The 23098-nt window shown below is 44.4% G+C and overlaps 1 protein-coding gene across 3 annotated transcripts in view; it reads right to left on the bottom strand.

Annotated features, from left to right (window-relative positions):
- Epg5 (ectopic P-granules 5 autophagy tethering factor) overlaps positions 1–23098 on the bottom strand; it is a 91101-nt gene that overhangs the window by 3138 nt on the left and 64865 nt on the right. Inside the window, exons 31-43 of one of the 3 annotated variants that reach the window (XM_057788480.1) lie at positions 21878–22091; positions 20151–20299; positions 19184–19385; positions 18591–18663; positions 17776–17879; positions 16666–16841; positions 14716–14901; positions 14067–14276; positions 12912–13056; positions 7169–7411; positions 4970–5186; positions 3541–3756; positions 2097–2211 (exon numbers count right to left, since the gene is read on the bottom strand). In XM_057788480.1, the coding sequence (XP_057644463.1) occupies positions 2097–2211; positions 3541–3756; positions 4970–5186; positions 7169–7411; positions 12912–13056; positions 14067–14276; positions 14716–14901; positions 16666–16841; positions 17776–17879; positions 18591–18663; positions 19184–19385; positions 20151–20299; positions 21878–22091 (2250 nt within the window). Of the gene's footprint in view, positions 1–2096; positions 2212–3540; positions 3757–4969; positions 5187–7168; positions 7412–12911; positions 13057–14066; positions 14277–14715; positions 14902–16665; positions 16842–17775; positions 17883–18590; positions 18664–19183; positions 19386–20150; positions 20300–21877; positions 22092–23098 lie in introns of all 3 variants that reach the window. The other 2 variants (XM_057788479.1, XM_057788481.1) reach the window with 2 other exon arrangements.

A 23098-nucleotide genomic window follows, 5' to 3' on the forward strand; every position in this document is an offset into this window, starting at 1 on the left:
TCTGGGAAGGCAGCAGTCCAGAAGGCAGGCTCCGGGGACACATGGAGGAGCTTAGAGGAGGCTGCATCTGCTTCTCTTCTCAAGTGCTGTTGTCTCCTTGAGGAGGCTGCCGCAGCCAGGCTAGAACTATGACTCTGTCTCAACTGCCATGGCCATGTCCCTGCCTACCTTGTCCCTGTTCTCCCTGGTCCCACAGCCAATTCTCCCCAACCAGACGTGAACCCCCTCTCTTCACAGGCACCAGCTGCATCCCCCCAGGTGAAAGTGTAGCCCGCGGTGGGGTTTGTTCTGAGGTTACAGACCATCACAGGGAACAGAGTGAGCTGCTCAGTGCTGCGGGGAGCACATGATAAGGGGGCCACCTCGGCCGACGAAGTGACAGGTCAAGTTCCTCCATAAGACAGACAGACAGCATGCCTGGGAGAAACACACATCCCCACAACCCTCTCCAACAAAAAAGCTAAAACAGTCTCCACATCTGTAATTTCATTGTTTTTTTTCCTTCACTGGAGAAGAAAGAGAGATGGTACATGGAGAGAACAAAAAATCCAAACCACAATCTTGGGAGGTGGGGAGCTGTGTTTTCCAAGTGCCCAAACTCAGTCACCTCTGGGATTCTGAAGATATGCACCCCAACCCTGGAACACCCACCACACATGGAGTGTGCTACCTCCTCTCCCCTCCAGTTTTTGGAACCTGGTATTAAAAAAATATATTAAAAGATGGATTTGTTTGGTTCAGAATATAAAGAGGGAGGTATTCTTTAGTATGGTAAATAAACAAGCAAGAAGCTTAGAAATAAATTACTAAGCCAGTCTTAAGCAGAACTTAGGGCTCAATTTTTTTCAGTGGGACAGCCCCCACATTACTGATTCTTATAATTTGGTCCCTGAATGACCGACTGGAAGAGCTGGCCCAGATGAGTTGTCTGAAATCTGAAAGCCCTGCTATCAAGTATGCAAGGCCATGTCAGGAGCAGCACATCAAGTCTAACAGACGGGCCCGCATGACCTGTGGTCACAACGACAGCAGAATCCTGATGTACAATCTCAAATACACCAAAAACTCAATCTCACCCGACTCCCAATCTGCCTACACAGGCTCGTCTGCCCATCTGTGAGGCTTTATGAGGACACTCGGGACTCCAGCAGTGAGTGACTAATACCCGATGCCTATGAAAAAATCTACCAATCGCACTAACTGATCCTTGCTCTGTTTGTTTGTTCCTTGTTTGAAACAGGGTCGGCCCTGGCTGTCCTGGAACTCACTGTGGAGATCAGGCTGGCCTTGAATTTGCAGAGACCTTCCTGCCTCTGCCTCCCAGTGTTGGAATTAAGGGTGTGCACCACCACAGCTGGCTTCTGATCCTCACACACCCTGAGCACTTGTCACACACAGACGCCCTGCAGAGTGGAAATTGAGGAACTGCCTGGAGATAGACTGGCCGCGTGAACCCCAGCCCCAACACCTACTACTAACTGTGTGCACAGGGAACAAATTTCCTAGCTTCTCTCTCTCATGTCTCCTCATCTACGAGATCAGAATAGCCACCACTCTCTGCTACAGAAGCAAGCACTCAAGGACAGCAACCGCTATTTCACTATTTCAAGCTGGCTCCATACCCAATTGCCAGATGATAAGGTGAAAACAAGTCCCAGGAACCAGACCCAGGACATATAGCCATCCACGTGTTCGGTGCACACTTAACTTCTAATAGCTACCCTTCTGCTGCTTATTCAAGCACCTACCTGCTACCTGGTCACTCTTAGGCCTCATGGAACAGGAACCACTGCTTTGGTTCCAGGGAAAGCTCAGCCAACTGTCACTCAAGTCAAGTGAGCCATTTTCTGTGCAGTGCCAGCCCTGGTAGCAGGAAGCACATTTACCATGCTCTCCAGAACCAAATTCAACCCTAGACCAGCTTGACCTGGCCTTGTTTCTTCTAGTCTGGTACCTAGAAAAATCAGTTCAGGATCTGAGACAAGCCCACCCAGGGAGCTGGCTCTGGGCTACTGTGGAGCTTCAGACCTGGGGGGCACACGTCAGAACTGCCACCACCCTTCTTAAACTCCAGCCTTGAGGTTGCTGTCACTGACCTGCTGAGCTTTTGGAGTCAGGTGTAATTCAGAGCTAGGCTTCAGACGAATCTGATCTTCCGCAGGCACCTGAACTGACAGGAAGGCGGCCATGCTTCGGGCAACCACACGGAACCTTGAGTGTTAACAACAGGTCAGAAATGAGTGACCATTAAAGTGAACAGTTTCACATACAAACCGAATTTCCCATTTTAAAAGGAAACAAGATAGCTCCATTTCCAGATCCCTTCTGTAGTTAAGCTCTTCAGGGAAACCCTACTTAATGTTTCCTTCCTTGGTTACCCAAGTAGTGTGTGCCCATTCAGATTCAAGAATGAAAGTGTTGGTAAAGACGGAATAGCTGGGACAGTCAGACATGGTACACCATGGGGATGCTACAGAGAGCCATGTGTACCATCTTAGTAAGTAAAACAGAGTTGTCACGTCACCCAGCAATCCCACTCCTAGGTATGCACACAAGAGAACCAAAGACAGACATAGCCAAAAATGTATGCATGAACGTTCACAGCGGCATTAGTTACAACAGCAGCAAAGACTGAAGCAACCCAAATGTCCAGCAGCTTCTAAATGGACAATGTGGCAGATCCGCACCCATGGGTGTGCCACTCAGCCACACAAAGGAATAAAGGGATGTGGCTCAGTTGTGGGACACTTGCCAAGAATACATAGTTCAGTCCTCAGTACCACAAGAACATTAATAAAAAAAAGAACTGCTGACACACGCTACAACACGGGTGACCTCGGGAAAGCATTTCCAGATACTGAAGGCCACATACTGTACAAGTCCATGTTTAGAAATGTCCTAAGAAGTCAATCCACAGTTGTCAGTGATGAGGGGAAGAAGGAAACGGGGGTGACTGGTGACTACAGAGCTTACTTGAGGGATATTCTAGAACTAGTGATGGGTATCACATTGTGTCTTTTAATTATACATAGGGAAGGGCAGAGGGGAAGAAACCATAAGGAAGACAGCACCTTGGCTCAGAATGGAGGTCCACCAGCAAACTCTTCCCTGCCTTGAGACTCTAAGCCACAAAACCCAGACTTGTCTTTCATCACCTCTTACTAACTGAACCAAGCCCACCATGATGTCATGACAGTTCTACACTGAGTCCTTAACAGGCCTTGATTCCCCCCAAAATCACAGGAGGGGGATCAAGTAACCAGAATGAAACAAAGGACTGAGATATTTTAATTCATCGTCACTGGCTCAAAACCAAAATGAAATCAGCATGAACAAAAGGTAGGATTTGACCTTTAAAACAAAGTTGTAAATCAAGAACAAATCAACATGCTTTTTAGAATATAAAGACGTAAACAGTCTCTGGCCTTTTGCCTTCATCTCTCAGAAACCTATGTGCCCAAGTCAAAAGCCTATTCCAGCGTCACACCTCTGCAGGGGGCAGCTGAGGCTCACCAAGGCGGGCAGTGTAGGCTTCCTCACCTGTTGGACAGGGGTGACTTCCGGCCCAAGCCGATAGCCCCCAGAATCCCAGAGCTGAGCCTCTCCTCGGCCAGGAGGCTCTGCCTGCCCTGCAGCATGAGCAGGATCCGGATGACGGACTCTGTCAGGACTGACTCGTTCTGCTCCACCTGAGCCAGCGACAGCTGCAGGACCTGATGCCACCACAGGAACAGCTTTGCTTCTTCCTGTGCGGAGCTGGGGGAGAAGCCAGAGCAAAAGAAATGTAAGGACTTTGCCCACTCATGTCTAACAGAAACTCACATTTGAGTTTTACAGGAGGGAGAAATACATTACTCTAAAGTCATATGCCAGGGCCAGCAAGATGGCTCAGTGGGCAGAGGTACTTGCCTATACCCTGAGTTTAATCCCCAGGAACCCACAAGTACACACACACACACACACACACACAAGTTAAGTAAATGAAAACAAAACTGAAGAAATTAAAATTAAAGAAAATAAAACCAAGGTTAAAGTGTTAGCAAAATGTTAATAAAGTAACGGGTGTTGTAATTTATAGAAAAGGCAGCATGTGAGAGAAACACAACATGCAACAGAGCTCAGGTGGAGGGGTTTTATTGGGGGAAGTGGGAAAAGAGGGAAGAGGGGAGACAGGCCTTTGGGGACAGGAGGAGGAAGAGAGGAGAGGAGGGAAGAGGAGAGGGAGAGACAGATGGAGACAAAAAGAAAGAGAGGGCTGGGAGGTGGGCAGGGCCCTTTTAAAAGGGAACGCAGTGAATGTGCACAGGGCACTCTTAGTGGCTACGCTGAAGTGTGAACCTCAAGGTCAGGCCAGTACAGACGCCTGGTTGCTAGCAATGGAGCTGGCACAGCTACCACTGACTGAACATTTGCATGTCAGGCACTGGGCTACATCCTCTGTCATTTGATCCTCATTTATAGGAAAGTTGGTGCCTCAAATATTGTGTGAGGTGATTTAAAGGAAAAAAATAAATCTGCTCAGAAAATTAGCTTAGCAACTAAGAGACTAAGAGTCCCATGTTGGGACCAACTGGAGTCCTGGCCTTCAGCTGCTCTTCCCTGCTCGAGCCTTCTGACTGGAGTTACTAAAAGCTGTGCCTTGAAGATCAGAGGATGGGGTTTTCACCTGTTGGCCCACTTGACTGCTGGGTATTTAAACCTCCATGACGCTATTAAAGAAAGGGCTTTTTACCAGTGATTAGACATCCGTGTGTCTGTCTGTCTCTGTGTGTGTTTGTGTGTTTCAACCTCCAACCCCTTGCCCAAAGTTCGCGAACTGTATTGTAGATGGGGCACAGTGGGCTGCAGTCCCCCAAGCGTGTGTACTCCCCTGAAAGCTTGCTTCACTTTTATGCATCCCTGGGTTCTGGTTCTTGAATTAACGCTGATGTAAACTGGGAATCCCAAGTCAGGCAGCGGGCAAGCATACCTTGGGTACACCTGTTCCAGCCACTTGTTTAGGATGAGGAGCACCTTCATCTCGTTCCTCAGAGTCTGCTCACTGTTTAAACACTGAAGCAGGTAGACGTAGAGAGTCAAGCAACTGCCGAGGGCTAAACACTCCTGCAGAAACTCTTCTATGGTGAGTTCGGGGACTTGAAGGGACACCAGAATGGGGCCCCATCCTAAATTTTGATTGAGGGAGCCTAGGAAAAGACACCAAGAGGAAATATCAGTATATGCTCATGTACATAAGAATGGGCTGTGTTGATGCCTGTGCAGCCACCGGGGACCACACTGAGATCTGAGGCATGTGCTGATGCCAGAGACCATGTGGATGTCTATGGTCCGTGCTGTCAGCAGAAACCATGTAGAAGTCCATGATCCATACAATCCATGCTCCTGCTAATGTAAAGGACAAGGAAGCTTCTTTTGAAGTGGCATCAACAACTGCAGACTCACAGCTGAGAAAGAGGGACACAGAAGGCATCTATGATAACCCCTCCCCACAGTTCACCCACCCCCAAAACAAAACAGTCTAAACAGAAAGCCATTGAAGAGAACTCTCAGCAGTTGTGATGAGGATGCTGACCTGATGGCTTCTGGCTGGGGTGCGGGTGGGAAAGGACGCAGGTCTCCTTAAGGGGCTGGCAACTGGGAGTTTGACCACGTTCCAGTGCGTATATGGGCAACACAAATTAGACTGGCTCTTTTTCTCCTTCTTTTGGTGGGGAGGTCTCAAGGTTGGGGGCGGGGGCAGACCTGGGAGGACTGGGAAGTGAGTGTGCTCTGGGTTCATGATGTGAAATTCCCAAATAATAAAAATATTATGAAAAAAGGAAAGGATTCTAACGACTGTTTTCACTTTAGCCTCATGGAACACATCATTTCTCAGAGTGGCCTGGAATCCAGAAAAGTGAGAGATGCCCCGATGCTCAGACTGGAAAGCCTCCACCGGCTGCTACTTAACTAGGAGAGGTTCACAGAAATTAGAACTCAGGACTGTGTGTCTCAAAACTTCCTTTCTCATTATGTGATGATGATTAGCATCTTCAGGTACCAAAAAGTTTTAACTTTAGTCAACACAGGCTTTTCTAAGAAAATAAATCTCTCATAAGCACTTTTACTCACTAAAGTACAGCTCATTAACCATTTTGATGTCAGTAACACAAACAAATTTGAATCCTGAGTGTTGTCCTGAAGGCTCTCAACCCTTTGGGAGGAGTGAAGGCAGGTGCACGGTGAGATACAAAGTACCTCCACAGCAGCCAGGGCAGGTGGCAGGTATGGGCATACCCTGGAACCCCACTCTGATCTTCTTCCTTTCTTGTTATTTATAGTAATATTTCATATCTGAATATCACAGTTGAGAAGAGCCATTCTGAGCAGTTCTGATTCACCATCTCCAGAGTTTGGTGGGAAAGTAAGGACAATAAGAGGGTGAGGAACAGGAGAAAGTGATCCTTAGAGAATAGTTTTAAAAGTAGGACAAGAAGGCTGGGGAGGTGGCTCAGCAGTTAAGAGCACTGACCGGGAATACAATACCTAGCACACACATGGTTGTTCACAACTTTCAGTAATTCCAGCTCCAATTGATCCACACCCTCTTCTGGCCTACGTGGCATTTGGCACAGATGTGCTACACATAAAGACATGCAGGCTAAACACCCATACACAGAAAATAAAAATAAATAAATCATAAGAAGCAAGGCAAGAGAAATAAAAGATCTCTATGAAAAATCCTCTCACCAAACATGGTAAAAAAAATAAATTATCACATTATTATATAAGTTCTGGTTCACAGCATTTGTTTTGAAAACTGACTTTGCTATCATAACATGGTTGGTTTGACATTCTAAAGCAATATAAAAAACAAATGAGCATTTTTTTCTCTCTTGAAACATAAGATTGAACACAGAAGACATGGGCCACATATTCTGATGTTGACTAGCTCTTTATGGAAAAAAATTTATTTCTATCATATATATATATATATATGTAGTGTGTGTGCATGTGTGTATGTGTGTGTGCATGTGTGTATGTGTGTGCATGTGTGTGATATGAGAATTTCTGACAAAGAAAATTAGAATAATGGCACTTTGGAAAGAGTGGAACACTCCCTGATGACAGGCTTTCGTCTTCCTGGAAAAGGTCACCCCAATGAGAAAAGAAGATGGTGTCCTCTTACCCTCCTTGAAGTAGGCAGCAATGCAGGCTTCTGTAATTTCTGCCATGTGGCGGACCGATGCCAGGCTTTGGCAAGCTGCTGTTAAAAGGGGCAGCACTACCAACCCATGAACCTTTTGGCCAATCCAGGTCCGAATGCTGCCACCGAGGAACTCTGCTGTTGGAATAGTTGCATTGTTCATCATCATTAGGACTTCTGTAAAGAGGCTGCTGAGGGCCATGTGGCGGGCCTGGCTGTCCATGTCTAAAGGCAAAGACAGATATGCACTCAGACCACTAGAACAGGGACAGGGACAGGAAAGAGGTCATAAGAAGAACAGTTCTTATCTGTTCTCCATGGTCTTCACACTCCTGGTATCTAACTAGGCAGAAAGGATCTGAGACAACTGGATTTTATGAACAGGAAATAGGAACTTCCGCAAGTTCCCTGAATAAAGTGTGTGAGAGAGTAACACTTTACCTCCCACAGCCCCTCTCAGCCTTTCCTTCCAGCCCGTCTCCATTCCTGCACAACACCTGCCAACCTGCAGAATCACTCTCACTACAAGGGACACCCAGTGGTTGCACTGGGCTGGGACTCGAGTAAGCTATGTTTATTATCCTTCCCGTACTCCCCTGCTGTCTCTCCAGACTCACTCTTAGTCCTGCTGAGTCTGTAACTAGGAGCCCCTCCTCCCACCTCACCTCCATTTCCTGAGGATTCTACCACCTGGTGCAGACCCTGGTCCCTCCAGCTCTTTCCTGCTTCCCCTTTCAGCCTTCTCTTCCAGCCCATCTCCATACATCCGTGATGTCCACCAACCCACAGAAACACTCTCTACGGGGACCCCACATCACTCAGGTGTCTAGAATCCAGAGTGAGCAGAAGTAAACGAACAACGGGGTACCCAAGAAGCAGACCAGACAGCCACACCAACAAGCACGCCTAGCATCTTAATTTCAGATGCCTAGATCCCAGAAACACAAACATGAACAGACAATACCCATCCTCTAGAAGCCAAACCCTATCACAATTGATCCTGAAACAAGCAATTTAGTGGAAGCCAAAGACGAGAACTTCAAAATAGCCATTCTCTATGTTCAAGGACCATACAGAGGATATGAATAAATGCCTTAATAAAGACTGAAAACACAAACAGTTGAATGAAATAATGAAAACAATTCAAGACATGAAAGCAGAAATTGAATAACTAAAGAAAATCCAAACTACAATAAAACTGGAAATGAAAACTCGGGAGGGATATCAAACAAAAAGCTCAGAGGTAAGCCTCACCAAGTTAAAAGACATAGGAGAGGGAATTTCAGGGCTTGAAGACAACAAGGTCGAAGAAATGGATAGTTCAATCAAAGAAAATGTTAAATCTAAAAAAATCAAGACACTATGAAAATATCAAACCTACAAATAATAGCTATAGAGGAAAAAGAAACTCAGATCAAAGGCAGAGAAAACATAGTTATCAAAACTGACAGGGCAGGGAACCCGGATTACTCTTAGGGATGACGAAGGAGGGGGACTTGATGGGGGAGGGGGAGGGAAATGGGAGGCGGTGGCGGGGAGAAGGCAGAAATCTTTAATAAATAAATAAATAAAAACTGTAGAACCAAATTTCCCCAATCTAAAAGAAATTACCTATCAAGGTACAAGAAGCATATAGAACACCAAGCAGAACCAGAAAAGAAATTCCTATGACACATCATAACCAGAACACTAAATGTACAGAATAAAGAAAGCATATCATCTTGAAGTAACCCAGACTCCAAAGACAATGTTGCCTGTTTTTTCTAATATGTGGATCTTAGCTTTTAAACTTCCAGTAAGTGTTCTATAATCTGAGTAACCACAGAGGTCAGGCACTCAGTAAGAAACCAAGAGGGGATGGGCTCTCCCAGGGAAGGGAAATAGAATATAACGTTATGGAGAGACAAAGGGGAACTAGACCAGGACTACGGGGATGGGCTCTCCCAGGGAAGGGAAATGGAATATAATGTCATGGAGAGACAAAGGGGAACTGGACCAGGACTACTTCATAAGGAGAGGGATGTGAGAGCAGAATAAAGGAGGAAATATGGAGAGAGACAACTAACACTAAAGGCCTTATGAAAAACCATATGGAAATCTGCTACTGTAGAAGCTTCCTAAGATACATACATATATGAAGGTAATCTAAATGGAGTCACCAAATCACAGGAAAGACAATGCTCCAACTAGATATGCTACCAAGTAAAGCGTTCAGTGTCAGGAATGAGTTACATCTTCAGTTGTTGGCCAAAGGAGTCCCACTGGTAAACCCCAAACAACACAGGCATTGCCAAGGCGACAGCTTGCTCTCTACTTGATGGTAAAGCCCTGCTGCTGAGGACAGCACCTAACTTCTACCATTAAACAGACAAGTGAAGCTGGTGCCTAACTAGGAACTTCACCCCTACTGACTAGTGTTCATGGTGCTGGAAAGTACTCTGCGAGCTACCAGAGGAGAAACACAACACCAACATAGCTACAAACCCTGTGACCTACAACAGTGACTTCCCTGCAAGACACGGTGGCGCAATAGTGACATGAATGTTACAGGAGGAACCAAACACAGTTTTTTCCTTTTTGAATTTCAGGCTCACACATGGAACCCATACCTGACATTGCTAAAGTTGCCAAGTACCTGAAACTAGATAGATCCTAGGCCTGTCACCATTCATTCTGATAATGGAAAACAGCAATAAAATGACTACTAATGATACACAGATAGACTAATGTCTCACCCAACCCTCATAAAAGAGGCTTCTTCTTGCAGTTGGTGGTAATTAACAAAGAGACCCGGAACTGGACAATGTGCAAAGAGTGAGAGTCTTACGTGGAGTATCTTCATCAAAATCCCCCTCAAGGCTTGGGGATCTATGCAGAAGAGGAGGTGGAAAGACTGTAAGAGACAAAGACAGTGGATGACCCCAAGCAAACTGTGTCATGCAGATACAACAGGACTGATACATACATGTGACCTCAAAGAGACAATGACAGCACACATAGGACCTGAACAAGTTCAAGCCAGATGAGGTCCAAGCACTGAGAGGGAGAAGTGGACAAATGATACCTGATAGCACAGAGAAAATCAATATCCTCCAGTGGAGTTTCCCCAGTGCTGTGGGACAATGGTCTTTTATCCTGTCACTTGCATCATTTTTAATAAAATGCTGATTGGCCAGTAGCCAGGCAGGACGTAGAGGCAGGGCGATGAGAACAGGAGAATTCTGGGAAGAGGAAAGCTCAGTCTGCAGCCATCATCCAGCTGCAGAGGATGCAAGATGTGTCTGCCTAGCCTAAAACGGTACCAAGCCACGTGGCTAACACAGACAAGAATTATGGGCTAATTTAAGTTATAAGAGTTAATAAGAAGCCTGAGCTAATAGGCCAATCAGTTTATAATTAATGTAGGCCTCTGTGTGTTTATTTGGGACTAAACGGATGTGGGACCTGGTGGGACAGAAAACCCTGGTTTCTGTGTGGTTATTTCAGGATTCTGGGCAGCCAGGAAATGAACAAGCGGCCTTCTACAGTACCCCAAGTATATCAACCACACTCCAGGGCAGGCCTCATGTCTAGGAGGTCAACACAAAATGAACCTTATGGGGTTGTTGGTGGACTCTTTGGTTCATTTTGCTTTGTTTGTTTAGGCATTTTCTATTTTACTGGTTCATTTGTGGGTTGTTGGTTTTTTTTTTTATTTTTGACTTTGGGTTTTTTTGTTCATTTTTCATTTTAAGAAAAAGAACATGAAGTTTGGATGAACAGCAAGGTGGGGAGGATACAAGAGGAGTTGGGAAGGGGGACATAACATAATCAAAACATATTGTATAAAAAATATTTATGTAAAAATTAAAATAGCAAGATATATGTTGAGATGGTGTAAAAAATATCTTATCTATCAGAACATGAATAACTGGTTTGTAATTTCCAACCTTTGCTCATAGAAAAACCAAGCATGCGATCCTTAGACCTCAGTTTTGGTGAACAACAGTAGCCCCACTTCCGTCATCAGATATTCTACAGCAGTTTATACCAAATAAAGGACACTTAAATTATGGCCAAAGGTAAGGAAAACCCTTTTCCCAGTTTCCTAATAACAGCTGTTTCAACTCTTTACTTTCCAAATAATCAGACAGACTGGTAATATCAATGGGCCCTTTAGAAAGAAGAGAGATGGAAAGAGAATAGAAAAGCAAAATGAACAAATTCATTTCAGAAGAAACTGTCAGAGACCGAGAACATCATGGAGATGGAGCATATCCCTTTCAAAACAGAAAGCATGTCTTACTCAGCTTAGCTATTTTGAATAAAGTACTTTTTTGTAATAGACTAGAACTGAGGCCTGCTCACTTCTCTATGTCCACAAGAAAGGAAAGAGCACTGGACTCCTACCCATCACACCTACTGAAGTAAATTCACTACGCAGTGTGAAACAGACCCTAATCTAATGCAAAAACTATTGTCAAGTAAGAACTTAAACACTTGAAAGTGCTAATCACTGCATGCATATATTTTCATGCACTTCTGAGTATAAATATTCTTGATGAAAAGGCCTCATTTCAGTATCAAATGAACAGCAGCAGCAATTTTGATTTACGATGAACCTCCTTATGGAATCAGCCTGTCTTCGCCTTTCTTCTCAGTAGCAAGGCCATGACTGATTCCTACAAACCAGGCTCGGCTCTAGTGACTCTTCCAGTTCTTGCTACACACTCTTCCTAGGGTGCTAATATTCCTTGGCTTCACAGTCAGCCATGACCAACCCTAGCTCCTACTCTGCTTATGATTCTGTTATTCCTTTCGGTTTTCTTACTTTGTATTATCTCACATGACTTCTTCAACAAGAGAATCTGCTTGTACTCAACCATTTTTAGTGGACCACTTTCCTTCCCACAGATATTTGACCAAACACCAAGCCACAACAGGCAGCTGTTTTTCTCTCCTCACATAGGAGCTCACCTGTGCCTAACACACACAGGCTCTCCTTCAGGCCCCCATCTCAGAGAGGCCCTGGACATTATCAGCTCCCTCTAGACCTATGAAGGTTCAGGGAAAAATCAGTTTGAGTACTCTGTCTACCTTCATAAGTTTTCTCTTACACTCTATTTCTTGTTTCTACCTGCATGTATGCCTGCACTGTAGGCCAGAAGAGAGCACCAGGTCTCATTAGGGATGGTTGTGAGCCACCATGTGGTTGCTGGGAATGAACTCAGGCCCTCTGGAAGAGCAGCCAGTGCTCTTAATCCCTGAGCCATCTCTCCAGTCACTATACTCTGCTTCTAACCTCAAAATTCCTTATCTTTTTACCATTCTACCAATAATTATAATTTTTGGTTTTTGCATTCTATTGAGCATTCTTGGTTGTTTTCAGTAGAAGTTATTGGCAGGATGTCTGTTCACTGCCCTGCTAGCAACAAATCCCTCCACAGAAATGTCTTGACAAGCCATCAGGAGACTCTGAACTTCTACTTAAGAGCTGACCTCCTATAAAGTTGCTTCCTCCAGATCATCACTTAATGTCTTATCCAGCTTGAACCTCAGTACAGGTCACTTCACATCCTCATCTGCCAGGGTCAACCTCTCCTCAAACTGTAACACTGCTTGTCCCAGGGGCCCTGACTGTCTGGATCAGGAGTCGTGGTCTTGACCATCCTCCTCAGCTCACAAAGCCCAACACACACAAGAACTCACTGCCCACACGAGTATGTGGCTTCCACTGGTCACTTACCAGGTGGGTTAAAGACAATGACGTCATCTAAGAGCTTGGCTATTTCCTGCTCCAGGACTGGGAAGGTGACTTTTCCACTTTGTTCCAGGGTACTGAGAAACTGAACCATCTGACGAGTGAAGGCTTGGCACTTTGGAACTATGTCCTGATGAGAGAGAGAGAAAGAATCCTGTCCATCAAACGAACTGAGCGAGAAATGTTAGCTCAGTACTCCTGGGGAGCACAGCATGGCACTGACCACTTGGCTCAATTCTCCTGGGGAGCACAGCATAGCACTGACCATTTGAGCAGAGTGATGAATGCTGTGGGACAATGCTCTTGGACACTATAAAGATTTGTCACTCAAATTTGGTTTTAATAAAACACTGATTGGCCAGTAGCCAGGCAAGAAGTATAGGCTGGCAAACAAACTAAGCAAGCATGATGGGAAGGAGAAGGATGGAGTCAGGAGATGCTGGCCAGAAGCAGAGAGAGCAAGATGGGCATGCTGTACTAATAAAAGGTACTGCCATGTGGCAAAGTGTTAAGTAAGGAATATGGGTTAACTTTAAATGTAAGAGCCAGTTAATAATAAGCGTGAGCTATTGGTTGAACATTTATAAGTAATATTAAGCCTCTGTGTGGTAATCTGGAAAGTGACTGCCAGGTATTTTGAACCAAGTGACTCCGAGACAGGAAACTTCTGCCAACAGAAGAGGACAGATTGGGAAGCCACAAAAGACCTCATCTAGCTGGCCCAGGACATATGTCTGCAGCTACGCAAAACAGTGATGGCATAGAGACAAGAATGCCCTGTGCCACAAAACTGCATTAACAATGCCTTTAACTAAACAGTGATTTACTTGTCAAAAATGTCCCCCAAAATGTTCACATTAGTCTAACTCAAACCTCCAGCTTACACTCATCACTCTCTCTGTCTCTCTGTGGACTAAGACATTGGATTTTAAAGCCTGCCCACTGATCTCCAGTCTACCTAAGGCATTGCAAGTAAATGGGGAAAGTCAAACCAAAGGACCCAGGAGGCTGTGAGTACACGATGGTCACACCCAGCTTTCTCTGCAGAGCAAGCCAAAGATTCATGGCTAGCCTTATTAGCACATGTTCGACTTCTGGTCCAAAGAACATGCCAATTTTTAAGCCACTCACTCAACTTACAAGATGCTTCTGGCCCTCAGCAGAAACAGAGAGTCCTGCAGACACTTTTAAGAGCTTCACAACGCGTTCAGCAGAACAGTCTTGGGCCAGGATGACGGATGGTGGGTAATGACTGCTGAAATAAGCCAGCACGCTCTGGTATGACACAAGGTCCACAAGATGCCACGAGAGTGAGCTTGTCTGTCCAAGAAGGCTTAGTAAAGGTGAATCCTAAAAACGGAAGGCAGGCTGCTTTACATTCATTTCCCCAGAAATAAATATGTCTCTAGTTATCTGTGGGAAGACAGCTTATGGTAAGAACAGAAAAGTTAGGAAACCAAGGAGGTACACACTCAAGTTAGCATCAAGTGGAGTCATGGCAAAAGTGCAGTAAGATCTGCAAGAATTCAGATGGACTCGGGTGTACACAGCAACATGGACTTCAAGAAGCACACTGAACTAAGAATTAACAAGATAAATTATCCTGGTTCAGTAGGGTTCTCTGGATTATTTAGAGCTAGACTAAGGGCTGTCCAGTAAAGTAAGCAGGTAGCTGAAGGTACAGCTCAGATGCTGAGCATCTACTCATACTGATGTCTATAAGGAAAACATCATCAGGAGAAAACAATGCACTAAGAAGCCACAGCTGATCACAGCTCCCCAAACTTACCGTTTGATCAACCAGCTGAGCTTCCTTTGCCAGCAAAATCATCATGAAAAGTAGACAGACAACCATGCTCTGGGTTTCAGGAAGGGGACTGGGATTCCAGGCATCGGAGAGCACACTGACCCAGTTGACTCTGCAGAGAACAGACCCCAGAAACAAGAAACAGCTCTTGGGGCTTCCACGCTCCACCTGAACAAAAAACAGTATAGTATATTATATATATTATACATGTTTTTAAGAGGTCACTCTTCCCCAGGCTGTAAATATTCACTGATAATCATGCCTTATATAACTTCCTCCCAGGTCCAGTAGATATGTGCATTCTTGAGCTTGCATATTTGTACTTCCCTGTCTACTCTAACAATTCTAAAGAGAAGAGTGCCCTTCCCTGGCCCCAAGCAGATGGAAACTCCCTGTCACTGAGCCCCTGGAGCTGCAGGAGTGGAGGGACCTCAGGTGAGCTGGAGCTCAAGGAAAGCTCTATTGGTGAGGAGTTTTTAAACCTCAGTGTGTATCAGAACAACTGCTGGCACACCCAAGAGGTGCTGACTTTGCCGGGATGTGCTGGAGCAGAGATGAGCAAGTTCTGATGTTCATAAGGATGCTCCTGAGACCACACTTGGAGAACCACCACACTGGGACATACAATATTAATATGAACTTCCAATGTAATGCGGTATTCTAAATGTCTCCACATGACTGGTCTTCACAATCTAATATTTAAATTCTATTCAGAGGTGTACTTGGGTGCACTATAAGTACATAATCAACCTGAAAGCTGTATTTTGTAGCCCGTTTCACTGTTTCTAATTTGTTTATCTTAACAAATTTAGGCACCATAAATTGTTCTTTTAAAGAGTAATATTAAAAGCCCTACCCTACTTATGGTGACTTGTGTCTGCTCCCTCCTGGAAGACAACTCTTCATCCTTTTACAGTCGGTTCTCCAGCCTTTCCATCAGGCTTGCAATTGAAGAGATTCTCAGCTTCTGGGTAGGTCAAGGCTACCTAATCCTTAAAACTCCTAGAGACAGAATCTATCGCTCCTTGGCAGACTATTCCACAGTTTAATTAGTCTTCTACAGCATCCCTCTCACTGAAAATGTATCTTAAAGGTCATTATAGAGAGCCAGCATTCTCTCATGTGTTCGTAATGATGATTAAGTATCTACTCAGGCCCTGCACCTCAACGGCTGAACAGGATCAGCTTCCTTGGAGCTCAACTACAGAAGAGCGGCTCCAGAGCAGTACTGGGTAGGGCTTCACAAAAAAACACCAGAGCCCCAGTACATCTTACTAATCGTTATAAATAATATTTGTGTCTTAGTGATGTGATCATCACAAATATAGAAGTCTATCAATTAAAGCCCTGAAATGACCCAGTAGCAATAAACATGCAGACATTAGGTGAGGAGGAAGCACAAATGGACTGTGACTAATGAGCTGCTGCTGAAGCTGCCTCGGGGCTCCTGGAACTATTGCTTCTGTTGCAAAGGTTCACACGCACATTTCTTGGCCTTCCTTAAGATTACTCCGGGTCCTTCCATGTTTATGCTGTGTCCCTGCTTGTTACGATGGCTTTATCTCCCACAATCTAATTATTCACCGGCATAACCGCTGAAATCAACTTGGAGTTGAGTACTAATTCACATTTTGCCTTCAAACAACATTCACAAGTAGGCCTAACAATATTATCCAATATTATAACAATGATTACAGAGATAAACACTAGCCAGAACTCAGTAAGCTAGGGAATCATGTAGCCTTATCCCTTAAACTAGAGAATGGCCAACACGTTAGAGACAGCCTTTCTCCGGGCTTTAAAACTGGTCTGAAAGATGTGTTCAAGTCACTCACTAACGTATGGCTCCCACAGGCTGCTGTTTCCACAGTATGTACCAGAGGGTGACACAGAAGGGACACACTGGGGAGGGGACACCAACAAAGGCCGGACCTTGAAGAAGGCCTCCATGAGCCTCTGGTCAGGGTGCAGGTCCTTCCACGCGAGTTTCTGGTAAGCACTATGAAAAGTGTAGAGAATGAACTCCGGCATCTTGGGTGCTGTGCATGCTTCACAGTAATGCAGCAGATGCAGCCGCAGAGCTCCTTCGTCACCTGGCAATAGCTTGTCTAGAATTGTAAAAGGAAATACAGTTCAGGTTATTTGGTGTCTTTAAAAAGGGATAGGAAAGAAAAAGAAATGCTAACACAAAACACAGACTTGTCTTCTCAAGGTGATTAGCTTTCTTCTCCAAAACTTCTAAATGGCTTTTTAACCCAAATGCACATCTACAGCTGCTGCCCTCTCATGTATCCAATCCCACTCCATTAGCACGTCTTTCTTCATTTAGCATTTTGAGAGAATTCCTCAAAAGAAATATTTCAATATTTCTAAAAAAAAATGATCAACAAGAATAGAAAAATGCTCAGCATTACTAAATATCACAGAAATGCAAAATAAATTCCTTGAGGGCAGGAAGATTGCTAAACAGCTAAAAGTGCGTGCTGCCGAGGCTAACAACCAGAGCTTGACTCCCGGAACCCATATGAAGGAAGGAGAGAACCAATTTCCGCAAGTTTTCCTCCACCCTCTGCAGAAATCAAACACACACACACACACACACACACACACACACACACACTAAATGTAGAGAAAAAAATAAAATCATGATGAAGTATAACTCACACTGTCTTTTTAATCTATTCTTATTTTATGTGGATAGGTGTTTGCAGAAATGGAAAACAGCAGGAAAGCTCCTCAGAAGCCAGAGTAGACAATACTCTCAGAAGCCAGAGTAGACAATACTCTCAGAAGCCAGAGTAGACAATACTCTCAGAAGCCAGAGTAGACAATAATCTCAGAAGCCAGAGTAGGCAATACTCTCAGAAGCCAGAGTAGGCAATACTAAATGGGCTGTAACTACACAACTCAGAGCATCCACACAGACATTCTGTAACTGTGGCAGCGGCCATTCTCCTGTCGGCTTCTTAGGAAAGCAGGAAGAAAGGGTGATGGAGAGGCTGAAGGGAAGGCTCAACAGGGCATCACATGACACCTCCCTACCTTTAAGACTGCCGTGCAGTGAGTCAACGCAGTCAGTGAACAGCTGCACAATGCTGGAGGCCACCACAGCATCACTCTCTAGCCAGGGGTAATGTCGCTGTTGGCTGCTTCACAGGAAGGAAACACATGCTTAGGAATGAGAGCGCACGTGATGGAGTTAAGAGTCTAGGGCTGGCAAGTCAGAGAACTCTGCCTCTGCAGCCTGAAGCAGAGCTGGGAGCTCCTGAAAGTGAGGACGCCTGTGACATCAACCCTTAACGCTGACTCCCCTCCCTCCTAAGGCCAGTACTGGGCGCATCTAGTTCATTTGCACAGCTTTACAGAAGAGCCACCCACAGAACAATTCATAGCATTTATATGACTATGTCACCCTGTATCCTGATGCTCATGAAACAATGTTTTCATTTAACGTCAGAGTTACATGATTAAGGGGGCATCCCTGACCCAATAATTTGATATACAACTTAATTCTAAAAATAGCTGAGTTAATAGAAAATGCTGAGATCCATATTTATAGACCTACTTTATGAAAAAACAGTTCTTAAGTATGCAAACAAATTCAACTTCCTTACTGTAGAAAATTGGAAATTAGTGGTTCATTTTGTTCCAAAATTAATATCAAGATAACATCACTAATTAATTGGTCAGGTGAATAATTATATAAACAAAAATGGCTTGACTTTTGTATTTTATCAACTTAAATGCAACTTAAATTAAAAACTGAATCTGTGAAATCACCATGACCTGTAATAACTGTCATTAGAACTTAAGTAAATAAATTCCAAAGAAATAGGAGTACATGAAAAACTACTTACTTTTCACTGTCCTCTAAAACCAAGATCCAGGGCTTAAAGAGCTGGACGATCTGTGAGTACAGGGACCTCAGCACTGAAACAGCACAGTTGTTAGAAACAAGGACCTCACTCTGGCTCCAGTTCATACTAAGTGCACACAAAGTCTACCGTTCCTCCCTGTAGAGCCTTTGCTGACACAGAAACAGTATGGTTAGTGCAACAACGCAGGCTTCCCCTTTCAATTGCTATGTGAAGTGAGCTTACTGTTTATTATAGCACAATGTCATAAGTAATTTTATAATGTACATTTTTCCAAGATACATGTTTCGTCCTGAACATTATCCTAGCCTAGGTAAATGACAGGAAGAAGGAGTTAGAGAGAGAAATACACCTCTTTGAACCACACCCCCACCAAGGAGGAGCATAGACAAGCTACAGCAAGCATCCTATACTCGCTGTAAAATCATATAGATATGACGAATATACGGGTTCACACCTGTACCCTTTTCCTATTCCCTCTCCTTGACATCTGAGACGATCTCTTAATGTGTCTATCCGAATTCCTCCTAATGGAAGGCACAGCACTTAGCTCCCACCAACTGGAAGCAAAATACCTTCTTTGCTGCTGGCCGTCGGGTTTTGGGCCAAGGAGGTGATTTCCAAGTCAAGCAGCCTTTTCACAAGGTATCCCAAGAATGTCTCCACATCAGCCATATAAGGGCTCCATTTCGAGAACAATCCAAAGCTTTTGAAGTCCAGCTTGGATAGCCGAAGCTTATAAAAGAAGTCAGAAAGCCACTGGATGGTCTCCATTACCTAGAAGAGACAACCAGTCGAACACTGCTCACTAAACGTCCACTTTGGTGCAGAATCTTCCCCGGCCCCTTTCTTCTTTTCTGTGGCTGTAGATGAAACCTAGGACCTCATGATAACTAGGAAAGCCCACCACTGAGCCATGCCTTCAAGCCCTTTATAGTATAGCACTACAACAGACTGTGATGAGAATAGAGGGTTTTTTTGACAGAACTACAAAAAGACAGAAAAAAATAGGTTTAAAATTGTAAAGTAATGAAACTTTTACTTCAAATACATTCTCCCTTTTTCTTTATTTTTGAGGTTTTTTTTATTCTTTTTGCTTGTTTTTGGTGATAGGTCAAGTTGGTCTCAAACTCCGAGTGCTTTACTTGATCCTGAGTGCTGCCAGTGCAGGTGTGGACCACACCCAGCTTCAGGTTCTTAGGCGAAGCCACCACAGAGAAAACTGAGGGCTCGGTGGGCCACACCACAGAGGAATAAATCAGATGTGCTTGGGTGGGAGGAAGGTTTGTACAGGGGAATGCTGGCTTTCCTTCTGTTCAGACAGGAATGGAACTCCATTCAGGAGCATAAGAGAAAAGTAGTCCAGGCAAAGGTCAAAGACAACATAGAGCTCTTACACACACAAACACACACACACACACACCCCAAAACAAAAACAAACAAAAAAAATGCAGCTTTTAAATGTGCTCCAATTGTTTTAAAATGCACAGCAAGGAAAATGGGAAAGAATACACAAAGCTGCCCCAGACCAAAAGCTCACACCTGCTTGTCTGACAAGAGAACCTCTGAGGCACTATGAAGCACAGAGCTGTCCGCAGAAGCTGCCCCCTGCTGGCTGCGTGGGGCATCGCATCTCAGGGCTCTCAAAGTGGCCTTCCAGCACTCAGGACTCAGCAGCTGCTCTGCAGAGCCTAGAAAAGGGACAGAGACAACAGGTCTGTGTTTTTCCCAAACCACTTTCAACCCGAAACAAACAACATGTGTACTTTACAAATAAATGATGATGAAGATGATAATAATTCAATCAAATCTGTAGGAATACATGGTAGAAAAAGACAAAAGAAAAGACAAAAAAGCGACTTAACTGGGAGTAAGCTCCACAGAAGCCACTGGACCCACCCTCCAACTGTGACGAGAAATTATATTAGTGTGAGAGTGTGTGTGTGATGTGTGGGAGTGTGTGTGTGTAAGAGTGTGTGTATAATGTCTGAGAGTGTGTGTGTGTGTAAGAGTATGTGTATAATGTATGAGAGTGTGTGTGTGTGTAAGAGTGTGTGTATATAATGTTTGAGAGTGTGTGTGTAAGAGTGTGTGTATAATGTTTGAGAGTGTATGTGATGTGTGAGAGTGTGTGTGTGTGTAAGAGTGTGTGTATAATGTTTGAGAGTGTGTGTGATGTGTGAGTGTGTATGTAAGAGTGTGTATAATGTTTGAGAGTGTGTGTGTGATGTGTGAGAGTGTGTGTATAATGCTTGAGAGTGTGTGTGAGAGTGTGTGTGATGTAGGAGAGTATGTGTGTGATGTGTAAGAGTGTGTGTATAATGTTTGAGAGTGTGAGAGAGTGTGTGTGATGTTTGAGAGTATGTGTGAGAGTGTGTGTGTGAGAGTGTGTGTATAATGTTTGAGAGTTGTGTGATGTGTGAGAGTGTGTGTGATGTGTGAGAATGTGTGTGTGTGAGAGTGTGTGTGATGTGTGAGAATGTGTGTGTGTGAGAGTGTGTGTGTGAGAGTGTGTGTGTGAGAGTGAGTGTGTGTGAGAGTGTGTGTGTGTGAGTGTGTGTGATGTGTGAGAGTGAGTGTGATGTGTGTGTGTGTGAGAGAGAATGTGTGTGTGTGAGTGTGTGTGTGTGAGAGTGTGTGTGATGTTTGAGAGTGTGTGTGATGTTTGAGAGTGTGTGTGTGAGAGTGTGGCTGTGTGATGTGTGGGAGTGTGTGTGTGATGAGTGTGTGTGTATAATGTGTGACAGTGTGTATGTGTGATGTGTGAGTGTGTGTGAGGAGTGTGTATGAGTGTGTGTGTAATGAGTGTGTGTGATGTGTGATTATGTGTTTGATGTGTGAGAGTGTGTGTGATGAGTGAGTGTGCATGTGATGTGAGTGTGTGTAATAAGTGTGTGATGAGTGTGCGTGTGATGTGAGTGTGTGTGATAAGTGTGTGATGAGTTAGTGTGTGTGTGATGTGAGTGTGTGTGATAAGTGTGAGTGTGTGTATGTGATATGTAAGAGTGTGTGTGTGATGAGAGAGCAGATTTAACATGACATAGAACTCTATATGGAAATTAGAGGACCATCTTGGGGTGTTGGTTCCCTCCTTTCACCATGGCTTCTAGGAACCTAACTGTGGTCATCAGGCGAGGGTGGCAAGAAAGTCACCTGCTGAGCCATCTCTAGCCTCCTCTTAACCCTTTCAGATGGCATCTACAGAGTGGAGATGGGCTAGCAGACACTCACTGAGCGCTTACCGATCACACCCAGATGGAGACACTTACTTTGCACCAGCAGCCTGAGAACGTCACTGTACTGGTCAGGGAACTGGTAGAGTAGAAGGTGAGTCCAGTGCTTACAGAAAAGATTAAATGGCATCAAAATATCTTCATCTGGTTCAAGGCCCCAGGCAGTAAGTGCCAAGTGAATGGACTCCAGAAGCCTGGTACGATCAGACAGAGGAGGTTTAGTGGCGTTTAACCATTGCTTAACATCGAACTAAAAAAGAAACAGAAACATTTACATTAGAAAATTAGATGAAGCAGAGAGGTCTGTGCAAACTTAAAAATCAAAGGCAATCTTGCAGTTAGCTGTCTACAAACACAGAAACTAAAATGCAGACACAAGTGCACGAGTGAATGTAACTGATGTACACCATGATGCCACCACCTCCATCGAGTCTCTGAGCTGATGGCATGTCCTCAGCTCAACAACCTTCTTCTGAAGTATGAAATCTTACTTGGGATTGGTTAAGGATGTGATCAGAAGCAGAACACTCACTTTGAATGTTCACAGCCCTAGGTTTGACACCTCGCATCGCAAAAATACAAACCCAAAACAAAACCCACTCACCGACTAACCATTCACTATAGGTTTACACTTCCATTCTATTTCTGAAAATGCCATACATTTCTGCCTTACTGTAAGCTCCCTCTGAGGCCTCATCGGAGTTTCAGAGCTGTCCTTCATGTGCTAGTGTCAGAACCAAGCAGCACTTCACGGCGCTTATTTAAGTGGCATTTGTTACCTACTTCAGCTTATAAAATTCAGACTGCTGGAATCCTCCAACATTCCACACCATAAAATAACCTCTGTTATAGACTGGGCTCAGTCTCTTCACCCTAAAAATCACCAGGAACCCATTGCTTCATAAATGTCACAGAAGCATATTTGAAGGTGCAGACATTCTCAAGGGGTTAAGTCATTGCCTTGCTCGGATAGTCTTCTATTCAGATGAGGACAAGGGAAGCTTATTTAGACCAGGTGTATTCAAATATGAATCCGGCATGTGATGACTCACAGATCAAACACCATAGGAGCAAACTCAAGATAAAAAGGTTATTAAACTCCTCTTTCACAAGGAGTATTTCATGAGGAATATTTCATGACTGTACTAAGTTTTTAAAGAAAGCCTGGGCCAGGCACTTGGGAGGCAGAGGCAAGCGGATCTCTGTGAGTTCGAGGCCAGCCTGGTCTACACAGTGAGTTCCAGCACAGCCAAGCGT

The sequence above is a fragment of the Chionomys nivalis genome, chromosome 14 (assembly GCF_950005125.1).
Source record: "Chionomys nivalis chromosome 14, mChiNiv1.1, whole genome shotgun sequence".
Lineage (NCBI taxonomy): Eukaryota > Metazoa > Chordata > Mammalia > Rodentia > Cricetidae > Chionomys > Chionomys nivalis.